At 46.1% G+C, this 15267-nt stretch overlaps 1 protein-coding gene across 1 annotated transcript; it reads left to right on the top strand.

Annotated features, from left to right (window-relative positions):
* Positions 1 to 1930: 1930 nt before the first annotated feature.
* Positions 1931 to 2480, top strand: LOC117880945 (60S ribosomal protein L26). Its single transcript, XM_034777560.1, has one exon. The coding sequence runs from the start codon at positions 1986 to 1988 to the stop codon at positions 2421 to 2423; it is 438 nt and encodes a 145-aa protein (XP_034633451.1). The 5' UTR covers positions 1931 to 1985; the 3' UTR covers positions 2424 to 2480.
* The last annotated feature ends 12787 nt before the right edge of the window (positions 2481 to 15267 follow it).

Here is a 15267-nt window from a genome sequence, read left to right as displayed (position 1 = left end):
TTCAGGAACCAATTGTGTCATAAGTCCGAGGACTGTCTGTACTCTCCATTCAGTTATCCCTGGATAATGCTGGTGATGATGCTGGTGTATTAAAACAGTAAGCACAGCTGTGTTCCACCAGGTCCATTAGGAATGCTGAGCGGAGGAGGGTGGGAGAGACATGGTTTCCTAATGAAAAAGAACAGAACAATTAGGGAATGATGTTAAGTTCAAGTTTCTGAGAGGGGAAAATGTGGGGAGTTGAATGAGAAATCAAAGTGCACAAGTGCTCTTTGAATGTCTTTACAAGGAAGTAAAGGAGATGTTGATTTGTAGTTGAACTTTTCACTTTGTTGCCCAGCACTGACTTCTGCTGTTTTGAAGCCCTGGATAGCTCCTCCATGCCAGGAATTATTTTTTAGGATCAAATGGAAAAATGACATTTGCCTGAGGCTTCTCTGTAAAATGTTCTGTCTTTAATCTTGTCTGCATAATGTGCGCTGGTGGGAGGTGTCTTTTGAGCTCGGAATTCCCTCCTTGATTCTGTAACTGGCAGATGATGATGGTTGTTTATTTACTAGAACTGTTCATTGCCAAATGTAAACATGTTTGTGCTGATTGGGTCACAAACTGCTCTTCAGAGTTAATCTGGATGCTCAGTGGGGAAAAAAATGGAGGATAGAGAGAAACAATATCCTACACTTAGATCTTTGTCCCAAATTCCAACGTATGGTCATATAGTAACTTAAATTTTTAGTTGGATTTGCTATAATGATGGTGCGACATTACCCAGGGTACAATCTGGACGGTTGAACAGCTGTGTTCCCTCAATTCTCCAGCCTGGAGTGCCTTTTACACTGCTTTGCTATGAGAGCAACCATTCCTCATCTGCTCACACACAGCCCCAGCATGTTAATTACCCCCAACATATAAATTACTCTCAGCTGTACTGTATGAGTGCTATGGCCAGCCACTCTTGAATTATACTGCAGAGCAAAACCAGTAAATTCCCAGTCCCAGACTTTCCCCCATAAATGTGCATCTTGTACGGCCCAGTCCTCTCCTGAAGAACATAAGCTCTCATAAAATCCATCATTTTATTAATAGAAAATGATATCCACAAATCGTGCTATCTCAAATGGAGTTTCCCAAGCACTTCAATTCAAGTACACTGGTTTAGATAGAATAATAAAACAAATTTATTAACTATAGAAAGATAGATTTTAAGTAATTACAAGTAATAGGCATAAAAGTCAGAATTTGGTTACAAAGAAATAAGATAAAATGGAACTAACATCTAACTTAAAAAGCTAAGTGTATTCAAAGCAAAAGTCTCTCTCACCACATGTCTTAGCATGTCTTACTGGCTGAATTTCTTTCAGACAGGATGCCTCCCTCAGTCCAAAGCTGTTACTATGTTTCTCAGGGGTTGTGGCAGCCATGGGTAGAGAGAAAGGGAAGAATAACTTGGGGTGTGTCTTCCCCATTCTTATACTTTTCCTCCTCTTTGAGAATCATCTCCAACTTCGGTTCAGGACTCAGAAAGTCTGTGGGGACGGGAACCTCCAGTTGTTTCTTTGCCAATATGTACATTTCTTACACCCTTTTTCCTCCCAAAGAATGGCCACTTAACCAGGTGACAGTCCATTTGATTTTGTTGACACTTGGCTGAGTGTCAGTTTGCCTTTTGTCTCTGATTAACTGGTTTGGGCTGCTTCCCCAGATTTGGAATATGTCTTAGTAACATCTTACAGTAGAATCTTATAACTTTTACAGTGTTGCCACACACATTTTATCCAGGAGAATAATGATCAACAAATCGTGAGTTTTCAAATGATACGTTACACGGCATAGTTTGCACAAAATTTATCGTAGTCTTGTAAAAGTGGTGGACATAGGGATACAGACTGTCACAGATAGATACTTCTTAAATAGCTTCTCTGCCAAGGAGACATTGAAGACTTCTAACATCCTGGCGGCCATAGTGGAGCCAGCAGCGGGCCAAAATGAAGTTCAATCCTTTTGTGACCTCGGACCGCAGCAAGAACCGCAAGAGGCACTTCAATGCACCCTCTCACATTCGCAGGAAGATCATGTCTTCTCCTCTTTCCAAGGAGCTAAGGCAGAAATACAATGTCCGCTCTATGTCTATCCGAAAAGATGATGAAGTCCAGGTTGTCCGGGGACATTATAAAGGCCAGCAAATCGGCAAGGTAGTCCAGGTATACAGAAAAAAATACGTCATCTACATTGAACGTGTACAGCGTGAGAAGGCCAACGGCACAACAGTCCATGTTGGAATCCATCCTAGCAAGGTGGTGATCACTAGGCTAAAATTGGACAAGGATCGCAAAAAGATCTTGGAACGCAAAGCAAAGTCTCGCCAGGTTGGCAAGGAGAAGGGCAAATACAAGGAAGAAACCATTGAAAAGATGCAAGAATAGAATGGTCTCCTGTGTGTCACCCATTAAAAGAACTGCTAAAATGAAAAAAAAAAAAAAAAAAACACATCAGGTGGTGATGTAAGTTAAGAATAGATACGTTATTGGCAGAGGGGGGACCGTAAATGAAATTGGAAGGTCTTAAATTCAAAACTCATAAAAGGAAATATGTTTCACACAGCACACAGTCTGTAGAACTCATTGACACAATGTAACATTGAGGCCAAGATATTCGCAGGCTTAAAAAAGTGATTATACCTCTATGTAGAATGCAAGACTATCCAGTGTTCTATAAATACTTAAACAAACAAAACCACAACAACAAAGATGCCAAGAATTTTGGAAAGGGCCTAGCACCATCAAGGGTCTGAGCCAGCTTTTAACTGTTGGGGATTAGGAGAAAAATCGTTCCTGCGGGCTATGATCCCATAAATGCCTATTGTAGAGTGTTGTGAACCTCCTCCTGAAGCAAATGGTACTGGGCTGGGAAAGTGACAGGATACTGAATGAGGTGGGTTACTGGTCTGATCCAGTGTGGCAAATCCTATTGTGTTTGTAAAAAAAAAAGAGGATTTCTGTCTGTCAGGAGGAGGTCTACTATAGAAATCCTCTGTATCGGACTCAACATCTTTTGACTTAAAAATTGTAGCTATACAATTTTTAGTAATTCTGAGGATGTTTTAGTACTGGCAACATGAGACCTCCAGAAGTCCCACATGCTAGTGCAGCTTTCTCCCCCCATACATTGGATGCTTAAGGGTAAACCTGTTCTCTAAGGTGATTTGGTGGTCTGTAGCACACACCAGCTAATACCCCATTTTGTGCTGTACCTGTTAGGACACTTATCTATAAGCATTCAAGATCACTTTCTTCCAAATTGCCAGTGACTTGGAAATAAGTAATATTGTTTTTTAAATAGACTGCTGCTATCTCTCCCCTTTTGCCCACTTGATCCTTCCTTAAATGGTTGTAACCATTGATTTTAACATTCATATCATGCAAATCCTGTTCAGGTTTTGGTAATATAAGATAGGGTGAATTTATGCTCATAAATAAGCAATTCCAGTTCCTCTTGTTTATTATTCTGGGTTCTAGCATTGGTGTATAGGCAATTAAAGAATTTCTTCTCTTCACATCTTTTGGTGTCTTGATTAATTTTTCTCTCAGCATCTTGATTTTGTGCTAAATAAGTGCTCATTTGTTTCCTGTTTTCACCCTCGCATTTTGTTGTTCATTTAATGCACTCCTGACCAATCTAGCCAGCCTATCCCCTAGCAGATGGGTTCCATTTCTGCTGAGATGGAGGCCTACCAAACTGTGCAGTCCCTGACCTCACACAGGGTGGGCCAGTGTTCCACAAAACCCTCCACTTTACAACACGTACCTAGCCAGCCGTTCACTTCCAGGATCCTTCTGTCTTCCTTTACTTATGAAATGTGAAGGATCTCCAAGAAGATTACTTGGACATTCTTCACTTTCAGCATCCTTCCAGGTTCCCTGAAGCACCTAGACTCTATTAGCTATCTCATGGTGCAGTATTGAGGAAAGCCATGGATTGTCTTGTAGGTATTTTTAAATGCTGCAATAAGCTTGATTGATTGAGTCTTAATGTGTGGTTATGGCAAAACCGGCACACATTGAATTTTCATTCAATTTATATTCCATTTAAAGAGAAGTAAAATTTATCAGATTTTGGATTTATGCCTATCTATCGTTGTTCCTTTTAAAAATTTTTCTTTGCCGAATTCTTTGCCCTCACTTGGGGTTTGTCAGCCTGTCCCCACTGCCTGAGCCTTTCCTTGTTGCAGTCAAGGGTGGAATTTAGTGGACTTTAGCAGCATGTGATACTGTTTTGGTTTGAAGTTCATTGGTGAGGGCTGTGTTGGGATCCCAGGGCTGAAACAGCAGACCAGATTAGAGTGAGTCTATTTAGGAGAGCTTTGTGACACTAGAATAGCAGGGGATACTGTTGGCCAGCCTGGAGGTATACTGGTTGGAGCTGCGGTGGGGCAGGGAAGAGGCTTGTTCATTCTAGCATGTGCTTCTGTCCCACATTATATTTGATTCAGCCAGTGTTTATCAATTATATACGTTTTCTCCTTAGCTCCTTGGCTGGTGTTATCTCACAGTCCCAGTGATGTGACATGAGGCATGTTAGATTAAGTCTGCCTACCGGGTGTTGCGGGGACACTGTGAAAACCAAGAGAGAAGAAAAGCCGTTTCATGGAAATGTCCAAGCAGAATGCATTTAGAGGCTGGGATAATAGCTGTTACTTAAGGCTGATGGATTATTTTATAATGTACTGGGGTGAAATTAATGCTACTAAAAGAGACTGACTACTCAAAATATTTTCTCTATTCACACTGGCAATATTTTTATGACAGTCCTTTTATAACTTATGGTTGTTGTGCACAATAGCTTATTGTTCTGTATCTTTATTCTCATACCTCCTGTCTTAGATTTGGATACAGATGAAAACGGAGACTTTTTGTTTAGGCAGCTTAGAAAATAAATTTGTAGCTGAAATCCTTCCATCCCATGCAGAAACCTCTGCTGCTGCTGGGATTCAGAAGACATCAGCCACGTATTGTTGCAGATGCAGATATGGCTGGAAGGGGTGTTTTCAGGAGAGGGAAGGAGCAGCTGGCATTTTCTATACCTGTGATGTAAGAAAGATGGGCCTGATGCTTAAGACAGCTCTGGCTGCAGCCACCCTGTTGGAAATGAAATTGGGTCCCTCCACTTCAGTTCTAGCCCCCATAGTAACAACAATAATAATAGTAGTAGTTAGCACCTAAGTTCCCTCTAAGCTGCGCAGCTGCACAGCAGCCTATTAATCGCCGCACAGGCACTTAGGGCTATGTGGGGGAGAGATGCCTCTCCCCCAGTCCCAGACCTGCTGCAGCCGAGGGAGAGGTGTGTCCCTCCCCATGCCCCAACCCAGCCCTGGCTCGGACCTGCTACGGCTGGGGGAGAAGCACCCATCCCCTGGCCCCAACCCAGCCCTGGAGCTGCCACAGCAGGGAGAGGCACTTCTCTCCCCCCGCCAGCCCAGGTAGCCCCAGGGCAGCCTGCACCCCAAACCCCTCATCCCTGGCCCCACCCCAGAGCCTGCAGTCCCAGCCAGAGCCCTCACCCTCCCCCACCCCCGCACTCCAACCCCCTGTCCCAGACCTGAGCCCCCTCCCGCACCCTGAACTCCTCATCCCCGGTTCCACCCCAGAGACCTCCCCTCAGCCGGAGCTCTCACCCCCCGCACCCTAAATCTCTGCCCCAGCCCTGAGCCCCTCATCCCTGGCTCCACCCCAGAGCCTGCACCCCCAGCCAGAGCCCTCTGCCATATGCTGAGCCCTTCAGTCCCACCCCTACCACATGAATTTTGTTATGCGCACCAATATGGAGGTGATGTGTCACACATCACTGTCATATTGGTGCACATAACAAAATCCATTCTGAACATGCATGGGAAACATTAAAGGGAACATTGGTTAACACTTAGGCCTGATCTACACTACAAAGTAAGGCCGACATAAGCCGCATTAGGTCAATTTAATAAAGTATGTGTCTACACTGCTGAGTCCCTTCCGCCAACCTAAGTGGCCTGTAAAGCTGACTTCTGTACTCCACCTCCGCGAGAGGTATAGCACTTGATTCGACATCCATGGGTCGATATGGGGATAGTGTAGACACTGTGTTGCGTAATTTTAATGAATTGGCCTCCAGGAGCTGTCCCACAGTGCTCTGCTGTGGCTGCTCTGGTGAGCATTTTCAACTCCACTGCATGTCAGCAGGGTACAGAGGAATCAGCTGCTCCCCTGTTAAAGCCACGGGAACTTTTGAATTTTCATTTCCTGTTTGATCAGCGTGCAGAGCTCGCCAGCACAGCTGATCATGGAGACTCAAGGCTGCAAAGGCACTCCAGCATGGAGTCACAGGAGGTCTTGGATCTTATTGCTGTGTGGGGAGAAGAGTCTGTGCAGGCAGAGCTCCGATCCAGCAGAAGAAATGCTGACATCTATGCCAAGATTGCACGGGGTATGTAGGAGAAGGGCTACACCAGGGACACGCAGCAGTGCCATGTGAAAATAAAGGAGCTTCGGCAAGCATACCAGAAGAAAAGGGAGGTGAACAGTCGTTCTGGTTCTGCCCCACAGATATGGCGCTTTTATGAGGAGCTGCATGCGATTCTCGGTGGTGACCCCACCACTACCCCAAAACACTCCATGGATACCTGCCAGGAGCCCTGAGCGACCTCGAGCAACAACGAGGAGGCCATTATTGATGATGATGAGGAGGAGAATGTGAGGCAGGCAAGCAGAGGATCCATTCTCCCCGACAGCCAAGAACTGTTTTTAACCCTGGAGCCCATCCCTTCACAGGACCAGTTGGTGGTGGAGCATGGTGCCGGGGAAGGCATCTCTGGTGAGTACACATTTCCAATCAAACTGTAGGGGTTACGTGCTATTATATTTATGTTTAATCTGAACAAAAAAGTAAGTGTAGTGGGTATCAGTGGCCACTCCAGCTACACAGAGGGTGCTCTCCGAAAAAGACTGTTTATGTGCACAGGGATGGCCCGGGAATCTTCCATGGAGATCTCTAGGAAGCTCTCGTGGAGGCACTCTGCAATCCTTTGCAGAAGGTTTCTGGGAAAGGCTGCCTTATTTCACCCACCACGGTAGGACACTTGCCTGCGCCACGCCAGTATTAACTCTGCTGGCAGCATTGCAGCACACAGCATTGCAGCATAAAGACCGGGTTTGTTCCCAGAGGCTTGCAGCACCTGCTCCCTTGCAGCCTCTGTTACCCTGAAGAGAGTGATATCACATAGGATCACCTAAGGGAAATGGGGGAAGTTTTCAATGCTAGCCCTTAAACTGCAAACAATTCAATAAGTAATCTGCCCCGTTTGGTGAAATCTGAGTCACACAACCATGCTTTCCCAAACGTGCCGTGGTTGTGGTTGGAAGGGATAACCATATATTGCAAGCAGCATTGGAAAAAAAAGGGGGGGCGGCTTCCTGTTTGTCTCCCTCCCACCCCAACCCAGTGCCGCTTTTGTGGAAAACAAACTATTTGGGGGGGCTTTACACTGATGCCTGTCGTCAAGCACCATCCAGGTGCTAGGAGAAAGGGGACTTTTTCTCAAGTTCCAACCTGTGATCCCAAGGATGTCTTCACAAAAGCAGCAGCACAAGACCTCTTGCCCAGGCCTTGTGGCCTTACTCACCATGGCTGAAGCAGCAAACCGATTCTTGCAATAGCCAGTGCTTGTGATTACGTTGTGGCTTGCAGTGAAGTGTATTGAGGGGTGGGATTTTTTTATTTAAAAAAAAAATCTACCTTGCACCAGAAACAATATATGAACTGTCAGTGCTACCCTTGTGCTTTGCATTCATTGCAGCTGCAACCTTGTCTGTCGGCGCATCCTCTAGACCAGGACAGAGCCTTTCCCAGATTAGAAGGTGGAAAAAGAAGACTTGGGAGGATGTGTTCAATGAGTTAATGTGCGCCTCTGACAGTGACAAATTGGAGCTTAGAGCATGGAGGATTACGCTGTCTGAAAACCTGGACATGGACAGGAGAGCATGCAGGGAGCACGAGCATGCCACGCAGGAAGAGATGCTGTGGATTATGAAGGAGCAATCAGACATGTTGAGGCATCTGGTTGAGGTTCAGGAAAGGCAGCTGGATGCTAGAGTCCCTCTGCAGCATATGCTGAACCTGCTGCCATCATCGCACAGTTCTACATCCTCCTCCCCCAAATGTCCTATGAGGCGGGGGGAAGTTTGGTATCCCTTGCACTCAACATCAGGGGAGGGTACAAGGACCAGAAGGTGCCCAGTCCCACACCTTTGATTGTTATTGCAGTGCAATTGTAAAGCAAGCTGTCCTTGTTTCTCCCCCCGACAGTGTTATCAGCCCTCTTGCCCCAGGTTTTTCTTTGCTCTGTGTGTGTGTGTGTGTGTGTGTGCATAATAAAACTTAATGTATTGAGGAGAAAAAGCTCTTTATTCATTCAACACATAGTGGTTGGTGGGGGTGGAGTTTACAGGGGAGAAAATGCAATGGAGGGGACAGTTTGGTAAGGAACAACACAGATAAATGTCACATTACTCTAGCTCATTGCTGAAACTGGTTTTCAAAGCCTCACGGAGACAGAGAGCCCCTCAATGTGGTCTTTTTATTGCCCTCATGTCTGCCTGCTCAAAATTGGCTTCCAAGCAATCTGTCTCAACCCCCGACCCCGCCAGAAACTTTTCTCCCTTTGTTTCACAGATATTATGGAGCACAGAGCAGGCAGCAATAACAATGCATGGGGATGCATGGGATTCTTCTGTCTGAAGTGCAGGACTCTGAACTTGTCCTTGTTGAACCTCATCAGATTTCTTTTGGCCCAATCCTCCAATTTGTCTAGGTCACTCTGGACCCTATCCCTGCCCTACAGCGTATCTACCTCTCCCCCCAGCTTTGTATCATCTGCAAACTTGCTGACGGTGCAATCCATCCCATCATCCAGATCATGAATGAAAATGTTGAACAAAACCGGTCCCAGGATCGACCCCTGGGGTACTCTGCTTGATACCGGCTGCCAACTAGACATTGAGCCGTTGATCACTACCCGTTGAACCCGACGATCTAGCCAGCTTTCTATCCACCTTATAGTCCAATCATCCAATCCATACTTTTTTAACTTGCTGGCAAGAATACTGTGGGAGACCGTATCAAAAGCTTTGCTAAAGTCAATATATATCACGTCCACCGCTTTCCCCATATCCACAGAGCCAGTTATCTCATCATAAAAGGCAATCAGGTTGGTCAGGCATGACTTATCCTTGGTGAATCCATATTGACTGTTCCTGATCACCTTCCTCTCCTCCAAGTGCTTCAAAATGGATTCCTTGAGGACCTGCTCCATGATTTGTCCAGGGACTGAGGTGTGGCTGACCAGTCTGTAATTCCCCAGATTCTCCTTCTTCCTTTTTTAAAAGATGGGTACTATATTTACCTTTTCCCAATCATCCGGGACCTCCCCCAATCACCAAGAGTTTTCAAATATAATGGCCAATGGCTCTGCAATCACATCAGCCAACTCCCTCAGCACCCTCTGATGCATTGCATCCGGCCCCATGGCTTTGTGCATGTCCAGCTTTTCTAAATAGTCCTTAACCTGTTCTTTCACCACTGAAGGCTGCTCACCTCCTCCCCATACTGTGTTGCCCAGTGTAGCAGTCTGGGAGCTGACCTTGACTGTGATGACTGAGGCAAAAAAAGCATTGAGTACTTCAGCGGTTTCCACATCATCTGTCACTAGGTTGCCTCCCCCATGCAGTAAGGGTCCCACACTTTCCCTGACCACCTTCTTGTTGCTAACATACCTGTAGAAAGCCGCCTTGTTACCCTTCACATCCCTTGCTAGCTGCAACTCCAATTGTGCTTTGACCTTCCTGACTACACTCCTGCATGCTCAAGCAATATTTTTATACTCCTCCTTAGTCATCTGTCCAAGTTTCCATTTCTTGTAGGCTTCCTTTTTGTGGTTAACCTCACCGAAGATTTCTCTGTTAAGCCAAGCTGGTCGCTTGCCATATTTGCTATTCTTGCTGCACATTGGGATAGTTTGTTCTTGCACACTCAATAAGGCTTCTTTAAAATACAGCCAGCTCTCCTGGACTCCTTTCCCCCTCATATTAGCCACCCACTTCTACTTCTCCTACCAATTCTTCCCCCTTTGTAAGCAGCAGGTAAAGAGAATGGTTCCTCCAGTAGTTGCACCAGGAAGTTGTCCCCAACACTCTCCAAAAACTTTCTGGATTGTCTGTGCACTGCTGTATTACTCTCACAGCAGATGTCAGGGTGATTGAAGTCCCCCATTAGAACCAGGGTCTGTGATCTGGTAACTTCTGTTAGTTGTCTAAAGAAAGCCTCATCTACCTCCTCCTGGTCCGGTGGTCTAGAGCAGATGCCCACCATGACATCACCCTTGTTACTCTTGCCTCTAAACTTAACCAATGCACTGCTACAGGCTGGGGACCAACTGGCTAAGCGGCAGTTCTGCAGAAAAGGACCTGGAGATTACAGTGGACGAGAAGCTGGATATGAGTCAACAGTGTGCCCTTGTTGCCAAAAAGGCTAATGGCATATTGAACTGCATTAGTAGGAGCATTGCCAGCAGATCAAGGGAAGTGATTATTCCCCTCTATTCGACACTGGTGAGGCCACAGCTGGAGTATTGCGTCGAGTTTTAGGCCCCCCTGCTACAGAAAGGATGTGGACAAATTGGAGAGAGTCCAGTGGAGGAAAATGATTAGGGGGCTGGGGCACATGACTTATGAGGAGAGGCTGAGAGAACTGGGCTTATTTAGTCTTCAGAAGAGAAGAGTGAGAGGGGATTTGATAGCAGCCTTCAACTACGTGAAGGGAGGTTCCAAAGAGGATGGAACTAGGTTGTTCTCTGGTGGCAGATGATCTAGGTTGGATATTAGGAAACACTATTTCACTAGGAGGGTTGTGAAGCACTGGAATGGGTTACCTAGGGAGGTGGTGGAATCTCCATCCTTGACAAAGCCCTGGCTGGGATGATTTAGTTGGGGTTGGTTCTGCTTTGAGCAGGGGTTTGGACTGGATGACCTCCTGAGGTCTTTTCCAACCCTACTCTTCTATGATTCTATAATGGGTATATTGTTTTCACTGAGGTCTAATCTAGTAAGCAAACAATGCCAGCGACCTTTTAAACGTCCAAAGGCATATTCCACCACCATTCTGCACTCGCTCAGCCTGCGAGTTGAACCGATCCATACTGCTGTCCAGGCTGTCTGTGTACGGCTTCATGAGCCATGGGAGCAAGGTGTAGGCTCGGTTTCCCAGGATCATGATTGGCATTTGAATGTCACCAATGGTTATTGTGCAGTCTGGAAAGAAAGTTCCTGCTTGCAGCTTTCTGAGCAGATGTGTTCCTAAAGATGCACACGTCATGCACCTTTCCCGACCATCCTATCCTAGGTTGATGTTGGTGAAATGGCCCCTGTCATCCACCAGTGCTTGCAAAACCATTGAGAAGTACCCGTTTCGGTTTATGTACTCTTTGGTAAGGTGGTCTGGTGCCAAGATAGGGATATGTGTTCTGTCTATAGCCCCACCGCAGTTAGGGAACCCCATTGCGGCAAAACCGTCCAATATATCCTGCACGTTGCCCAGAGTCACCACCCTTCTTAGCAGAAGTCTGTTAATGGCCCTGCAAACTTGGATCACGACAGATCCCACAGTAGATTTACCCACTCCAAATTGATACCCCACTGATCGGTAGCAGTCTGGCATTGCAAGCTTCCACAGAACTATGGCCACTCAATTCTCCCTTGTCAGAACAGTTCTCATTTTAGTATTCTGCGCTTCAAGGCTGGGGAAAACTTCACACAGTTCCTGGAAAGTGGTCTTACACATTCGAAAGTTCTGCAGCCACTGCTCATCATCCCATAGCTGCAAAACGATGTGGTCCCACCAGTCAGTGCTCGTTTGCCCGGCCCAGAAATGGTGCTCAGCTGTGTCAAGGTGATGTGTGTCTGTCGCCAGCAACTGCAAATTGCTCTGCTCTGTGTCTTCCAGCAGGGCTGCTTGCTTAGCATCACATTGTTCTGTGCAGCAGCTCCTGTATCAGCTGTGTAAATACTGCAGGATAAGGCACATCATGGGAGGCTAATGCCATGTTCCCATAACCACTGGCCGTGGTTTGCCGCTCCAGGCCATTGGGGGCTGCGGGAAGGACAGCCAGCACATCCCTCGGCCCGTGCCACTTCCTGCAGTCCCCATTGGCCTGGAGCGGTGAACCGCAGCCAGTGGGAGCCGCAATCGGCCGAACTTGCGGATGCGACAGGTAAACAAACCAGCCCGGCCCGCCAGGGGCTTTCCCTGAACAAGCGGCGGACTGGCTTTGAGAACTACTGCACTAGACCATGGTGCCTTGCAAATATAGTACTTGTCTGACCACTTTCTTGAAAACTTCATTCTTAGTCTCCAGCCTAAGGAGAACTTGCCAGATGCAGATAAAAACAGACACACTCCCACCTGTTAGAGGGCTTTCACTTATCTCCACCTCTGGTTCTTGTCACCCAGACAGAAAGCAGAAGACCAGAAGTCTGAAGTGCAGGCAATGTGATGTTTATTGGGGTTAGTTCAAAGCAAGCATATCCATAGCTCTACATGCCGGCAGAGTCTGTTTCCCAGTGTTCCGTTCCCAGCTCTGATGCCACAAAGCATTTATGCCATGTCCTCCTTCCGAGCTCTGACACCCACACCACAGAGCCGTGCCTGTGTCCCCATTCCCATTTCCCACCTCTTCCTTCTTAGCAGGCCCAAATATACCTGCAATGCATGCCCCTCTCCCACCCCTTACAACTTATGGTCATGTTCCATTTTGGAGGGTTGTGAGTCTGAGGTCTTTGTCCCACTCTTTTGTATCCCATGGGAGGAGTAAGGAGTGAGATTGTATTCTGGCCAAGGCCAGGCCTTTCTTTGGCTTTCAGTGTTTCTTATGCCTGCTCACCCTCCCCCATCCTCCCTTGCCCCTCCCGAGTGGTTACTTGACCTTGCATTGAGATAGGAGTTGAGGCAGTCTTCAAGTTTACATGCGTATATTATACTCCCACCATGCCCACTAACACTTTAACCTGATCCCTTATCTTTTCTCATTGTACTAAAAGCCCCATCTGGTTGTGGGAAATGCAACACACCGTGTCTGTGTTCTTCACACATATTAGTAAGGATCCCTTTGTTCACATATATTAGTATAAGAATATAAAAAGTCAAACCCAAAATTCTATCTCAGGCTGGCAAACAAGCCTATATACTAACACCACCCAACTTGCATGAGCAACAGACTTGCTGTGAGAAACTTGTACAAAATGGTTCTACTTAGAGTTGTCTTGTAGAGGGAAGGAGGAATGACAGAGAGAGGAGATAATGATGCTTCAGCTGAGGCAAGAGGGTTTTTATTTACACAGCTGAGCTCCATTTGGTATTAATAAAGAACATTCATTTCTTTGGCTAGACTTCTACCCCCTCTTAATTTAGCTAGGGTAGGATTAGTACTCTTTCTGGCATGACACATCAAATTGCATAAGCCACTTAGCTGTTCAGACTTCCAGTATATCTAGCTTACCCTGACTTGTAAGGATGATACTTGCTTTCCTTTATACATCATTTCCAGATCTTTAGATGAAAAACTGTACATAGGAGTGAAGTGTTACTGTTGTACTCGTGCTGTATATTGACTAATAGCACTCTAGTTTTTATATGTATTTATTCCCACTGCATGGATAGTAATAAAAAGTGATTATAAAGTAATCATTAATATAAACTGAATTAAATAGACCCCACTATCCTTTTGTCACCTTCCTCCATCTATTTAGCAATGACTTCTGTGTCTGACATTCACAACAGTTTTTCATTCCTTATTCTTGGACATTGCAGGTTGCACTTTGGTGCAGTCCTGTATCAGACTCATTCTTAAACTCCAGAGTACCCAGGACTTGGAGTGAACTTGTTACCCCCTGCCTCCAGGGAGAGGGGAATCTTTCTTGTGGTAGCTTCAGCACTCTCCTCTGAGCTGTGCCAGCCCTAATTTCACCTTGCAGGTTAACAGTAGGTGCATTCTAGTCTCCAAGTCCCTTTGAATGTTCCCCTGACACTGGGTACTCTCAGAAATCTAGATCCAGTGTACCTCCGTTTACTGGTTTTACCTTAAACCCCTGCTGTTGTAGACCATACAGGACTTGTGAGAACTGATCACGAAAGGTTTATTTAATGAAGAATAAAGATTTAATTAGAAACAAGAGAGTGTAGTGGAAATAAATGATTGCAATACAAAACAAAATCTAAACATTCATGAAAGCTCCCCTACTCCACAAGGGGTTTCCTCAGTGAATGGCTACAGAATACTTCTCCCCGTGTTATACTGAAAGCAGCCTTTTGTTTTGTGACGGGCTTCCCCAGGGTGCAACCTGGAACTGGGGTACTGCTGAGCCCTCGGTTATATCAGTCTGGTTTGTTCCTGTGCCCTCAATAAGGCTTCTTTAAAATACAGCCAGCTCTCCTGGACTCTTCCCCCCACCCCATATTAGCCTCCTGGGGGATCCTGCCCATCAGTTCCCTAAGGGAGTTAAAGTCTGCTTTTCTGAAGTCCAGGGTCTGTATTGTACTATTTCTTCCTTATGTGAGAATCCTGAACTCAACCATCTCATGGTCACTGCCACCCAGGTTGCCACCCACTTCTACTTCTCCTACCAATTCTTCCCCCTTTGTAAGCAGTAGGTCAAGAGGAGAACGGCCCCTGGTTGGTTCCTCCAGTAGTTGCACCAGGAAGTTGTCCCCATCACTCTCCAAAAACTTCCTGGATTGTTTGTGCACTGCTGTATTGCTTTCCCAGCAGATGTCAGGGTGATTGAAGTCCTCCATTAGAACCAGGGCATGTGTTCTGGAAACTTCAGTTAATTGTCCAATGAAAGCCTTGTCTACCTCATCCTCCTGGTCCGGTGGTCTATATCACATGCCCACCATGACATCACGCTTGTTGCTCTTGCTTCTAAACTTAACCCAAAGATTCTCAGGCTTTTCTGCAGTTTCATACTGGAGCTCTGAGCAATCATACTGCTCTCTTACATACAGTGCAACTCCTCCACCTTTCTTCCCCTGCCTGTCCTTCCTGAACAGTTTATACCCATCCATGACAGTGCTCCACTCATGGGAGCTACCTCACCAAGTCTGTTATTCCAGCCACATCATAGTTCTTTGACTGTGCCAGGACTTCCAATTCTTCCAGACCAGACCCACTCAGAGAAACCACCAGGAACA

Source organism: Trachemys scripta, chromosome 7, assembly GCF_013100865.1.
Source record: "Trachemys scripta elegans isolate TJP31775 chromosome 7, CAS_Tse_1.0, whole genome shotgun sequence".
NCBI lineage: Eukaryota > Metazoa > Chordata > Testudines > Emydidae > Trachemys > Trachemys scripta.
This window is presented reverse-complemented; position numbering and strand designations above follow the sequence as displayed.